General features: G+C 37.0%; 1 protein-coding gene across 1 annotated transcript; it reads left to right on the plus strand.

The window, feature by feature from the left end:
• Positions 1-654: 654 nt before the first annotated feature.
• On the plus strand, positions 655-4369 carry LOC137758798 (large ribosomal subunit protein eL28-like). The gene is made up of 2 exons (XM_068534791.1): positions 655-840; positions 4172-4369. The coding sequence occupies exons 1-2, from the start codon at positions 655-657 to the stop codon at positions 4367-4369; spliced, it is 384 nt and encodes a 127-aa protein (XP_068390892.1).
• Positions 4370-4614: the final 245 nt, after the last annotated feature.

Consider the following 4614-nt stretch of genomic DNA (forward strand, 5'->3'; position numbering starts at 1 on the left):
TCCTAGCTCCCTTGGATAACTGGTATACCTTCTATGTTTACCTCCATCCACATGTACCTGATACCTTCTGAATTTTTGCATGGGGATACTTATTACATGGTATTACATCCTGATTTTTTAACCATTCCTCTAAATAGGTATTCTGCATCTTGGGGAAACACATCCTTCTATTGCTCTGTGTGTGTGCGTGTGTGTGTGTGTGTGTGTGTGTGTGTGTGATAAATGGCCTTTGATGGACTGAGTTAATCAAAGGAAGTATTATATACCATGCATTTCCATTTGAAGGCATTTTAAGTTATTTTCTTGACTTCTACCATCACCTAGGAAGATGGAATTCTAGATAGCTGGAGATGGGGAGGTAGGAGTGGGATATAGAAAAGAAGCTAAGAGTTTATTTAGATTGCATTTTCTCACTTTCTTTCTCCCACCAATAAGCTATGGAATAAGAATAAAGTGTCGGGCCAGTCGCGCGTGGGCTGAGGCCCTGGGCGGGCGGTGCGAAGGCTTGTTTGCGAAAGCGCGGTCCCCCCGCAGTCCGGAGCTCCCTTCTTCAGGGGAGGGGGAAAGGGGTGTAGCCCCCCTACCTAGGGTGAATGGGCTGTCGCGTGGGCTGCTAAGGGCAGGCTGGGGAGTACGGGGGCCAGGGCCGCGACCATGAACTCACCCGTGGACCCCGGAGCTAGGCAGGCGCTGAAGAAGAAGCCGCCCGAGCGGACGCCCGAGGACTTAAATACTATTTATTCTTATCTTCATGGAATGGAAATATTATCAAATCTCAGGGAACATCAGCTTAGATTAATGTCTGCAAGAGCACGCTATGAGAGATACAGTGGCAATCAAGTTCTTTTTTGTTCAGAAACTATTGCCAGATGTTGGTATATCCTGCTTTCTGGATCTGTGCTTATGAAAGACTCCATGGTTTTGCCTCCTTGCAGATCATCATTTTCTATTTGCAAATGAAGCAACTGACAAAGGATTAATCTCCAAGATTTACAAGCAGCTCAATAACAAAAAAACAAGCAACCCAATCCAAAAATGGGCAGAAGACCTAAATAGTCATTTCTCCAAAGAAGATATACAGATTGCCAACAAACACATGAAAGAATGCTCAACGTCATTAATCATTAGAGAAATGCAAATCAAAACTACAATGAGATATCATCTCACACCAGTCAGAATGGCCATCATCAAAAAATCTAGAAACAATAAATGCTGGAGAGGGTGTGGAGAAAAGGGAACCCTCTTGCACTGTTGGTGGGAATGTAAATTGATACAGCCACTATGGAGAACAGTATGGAGGTTCCTGAAAAAACTAAAAATAGAACTACCATACGACCCAGCAATCCCACTACTGGGCATATATCCTGAGAAAACCGTAATTCAAAAAGAGTCATGTACCAGAATGTTCATTGCAGCTCTATTTACAATAGCCAGGACATGGAAGCAACCTAAGTGTCCATCATCGGATGAATGGATAAAGAAGATGTGGCACATATATACAATGGCATATTACTCAGCCATAAAAAGAAACGAGATTGAGTTATTTGTAGTGAGGTGGATGGAGTTAGAGTCTGTCATACAGAGTGAAGTAAGTCAGAAAGAGAAAAACAAATACAGTATGCTAACACATATATATGGAATCTAAGGGAAAAAAAAAAAGTCATGAAGATCCTAGTGGCAAGACAGGAATAAAGACACAGACCTACTAGAGAATGGACTTGAGGATACGGGGAGGGGGAAGGGTAAGATGTGACAAAGGGAGAGAGTGGCATGGACATATATACACTACCAAACGTAAAATAGATAGCTAGTGGGAAGCAGCCGCATAGCACAGGGAGATCAGCTCTGTGCTTTGTGACCACCTAGAGGGGTGGGATAGGGAGGGTGGGAGGGAGGGAGATGCAAGAGGGAAGAGATATGGGAACATATGTATATGTATAACTGATTCACTTTGTTATAAAGTAGAAACTAACACACCATTGTAAAGCAATTATACTCCAATAAAGATGTTAAAAAAAAAAAAAAAAAAAAAAAAAAAAAAGAATAAAGTGTCATAAAGGCGTGATATGTCTCAAGTACTAATTTCCTAGAATGGGAGCCTCCTGCATTCATTTAAGATTTCTCCTGATTTCTTTTGTAAATATGTGTATTCATCCTTTTAAGTATAACTTTTTGATCATTCCCATAATTTATCTTGAATTATAGCAGTTTCATTTGATAATAAAACCCTAAAACCTAGCCAATTTCATTTTAAAAAAAGAAAGAGTAAGACAACCACAGAGAAAAAATATATGTGGTATATCCAGAGGAACAGAAAACATTGTGTGATAAGGAAGTTCAGGACTTTGTATAACTAGAGGTATCAGTTTCTGTCCTCCTTAGCATCAGTTGTAAAGCCCATTCAATTAAACTTGGAATTTTTATCTTTGGATTCTAATGCAAACCAAGCAGGCAAGATATGTATACAGTGACCTGTAGGCTCATACCTCTAATACTGAATTTATAATAAGGCTCTGAAGAATAAAAATACATGGCAGTGAGAAAAGGATGATAAGGCTATATATGGGAAGACACAAAAACCAAAATATAATTTAAGATCATAAAGCTTGTAGTGGTCCTTTCCAGTTTCCCCATCCCCCATCCCCCAAATATTGGCTATGTCTGTAGCGTAGCACAAACATGCATTCTAAGTTTGCATTGTAAAGTGTGATTACAAAATGCATTTGAGCAATTGAAAAAAATTAATTAACTTGGGGGACTAATCAAAAATATTTTTACTACACTTTTCATGGGATTATCTCTTCCCAGAGTCAGTGCAAATAAGGTCTATGAATGTAAAAAGCAACATTTTACAATTTGCAAGCAACAGTTTGATTTTTCATTTGATTAGGTCGAATTATCCCAGGGGAAAAAAATGGATAATAAAAATATGATAAACTACAGTAAGCTTACAATAAATTGCATTGTACATTTAGAGTTAATTACTAGGAAAAGCAAATTGTTTCCAAATACTAGGAAGCTTAGTATCCTAGTTTGTAGGCTATCACAATGGGTAATAATGTAAAACCTGAAAATATACTATGTAAAAGAAATTCATTTGGAATAGAAAGAGATAGTTTGAAAGAAAGTAAAAGAATGAAAAACATTTATCGTGCAACTACTGATTATAAAAGTCTGGATTGGCTAAATTAATATCAGATAAAGCAGACTTCAGAACAAGGAATATTGCTAGAGATACAGGCTTTACATTATGAAAAACAGCCAAATCACATAGAAAAGACATCATAAACATGTATGCAGAGCTTCAAAATACATTAAGCAAAAACTAATAGAACTGAAAGGAAATAAAAAATAAAAAAAATACACGATTATGGTAGGAACCATCAACATTCCTCCCAACAATATCAGAATAAACATTTGTGCAAGTACACATATGAAGTACAGTAAGAAGACCATACTCTGGGTATAATACAAGTCATAGTATATTTAAGAAGACTGAAATTATATAACACATCTCTGAGTACAACAGATTTAAGTTAGTAACTAATAAGAGGAAGAGAGATCTGAAAATCCATAATATTTGAAAATTTAAGAACAACTTTTTTTTTTTTTTTTTTATGGGACCATGGACTATACTTTTGAGTAGCACTAATCTCAAAATCACATTTCCCTAGTAGGTGACCATTGTGTTCTTTAGTATTTTTAATCCAGGATCCAATCAAGGATCATACATTGCATTTGGTTGCCATTTCTCTTTGATCTTTTTTTTTTTCACACACACACACACTGTATTTTATTTTTACAAGAGATAAATAAACTGACACCAAACATTGTAAATAGATAACCACAACAAAAGCAACAATGATTGCAATTACCAAACATGAAACACACTCATACTATGTCATAATATTGACATTCAGTCCAGTAATCCTCCACTGTAATAGCTCCTTTACTTTAAACCACAACTTTTTAAAATCCCATGGGTTAAGAATGAAGTCTCAAAAGAAATTAGAGTATATTTTGAATTGAATAAAAATGGAAAAAATCCTATATATTTCACAATTTGTGGGATGTAGCTAAAAATTGCTTAGAGGGAAATTTATAGTATTAAATATCAACTTCAGTAAAGAGAAACATGTCAAATCAATTATCTAAGCTTCTCTTTTAATAGACTGCTAAAAGAAGAAATTATTACCCAAATCGAAAAGACAAAGGCAATACCCTCAGCAGCATCCGGCACATGATCCGAAAGAACAAGTACCGCCCGGATTTGCGTATGGCTGCCATCCACAGAGCCAGCGCCATCCTGCGCAGCCAGAAGCCTGTGATGGTGAAGAGGAAGCGGACCCGCCCCACCAAGAGCTCCTGAGCGATCTGTCCCCTTCCCCAATGCAATAAAGCTGTCAGCTGACTTGCCAAAAAAAAAAAAAAAAAAAGACAAAGGCAATAATACGTGTGTGTATGTACACACACATGCATATATATACATACACACACATATGCATATATATGTACCCATGAGTGAGACTAGAAACAGAAACAATAGAGAAAATTAATGAAACCAACAGTAGAAGAGTAAAATGGGTTATCACTACAGATCCTACAGATATTAAA

The sequence above is a fragment of the Eschrichtius robustus genome, chromosome 2, assembly GCF_028021215.1.
Source record: "Eschrichtius robustus isolate mEscRob2 chromosome 2, mEscRob2.pri, whole genome shotgun sequence".
Classification (NCBI taxonomy): domain Eukaryota; kingdom Metazoa; phylum Chordata; class Mammalia; order Artiodactyla; family Eschrichtiidae; genus Eschrichtius; species Eschrichtius robustus.

Coding starts and splice junctions, on each gene's coding strand:
- LOC137758798 (XM_068534791.1), top strand. CDS start 655: ATGAACTCACCCGTGGACCCCGGAGCTAGGCAGGCGCTGAAGAAGAAG. Junction 841..4,171: donor AGAGATACAGTGGCAATCAA/GTTCTTTTTTGT, acceptor CTCTTTTAATAG/ACTGCTAAAAGAAGAAATTA.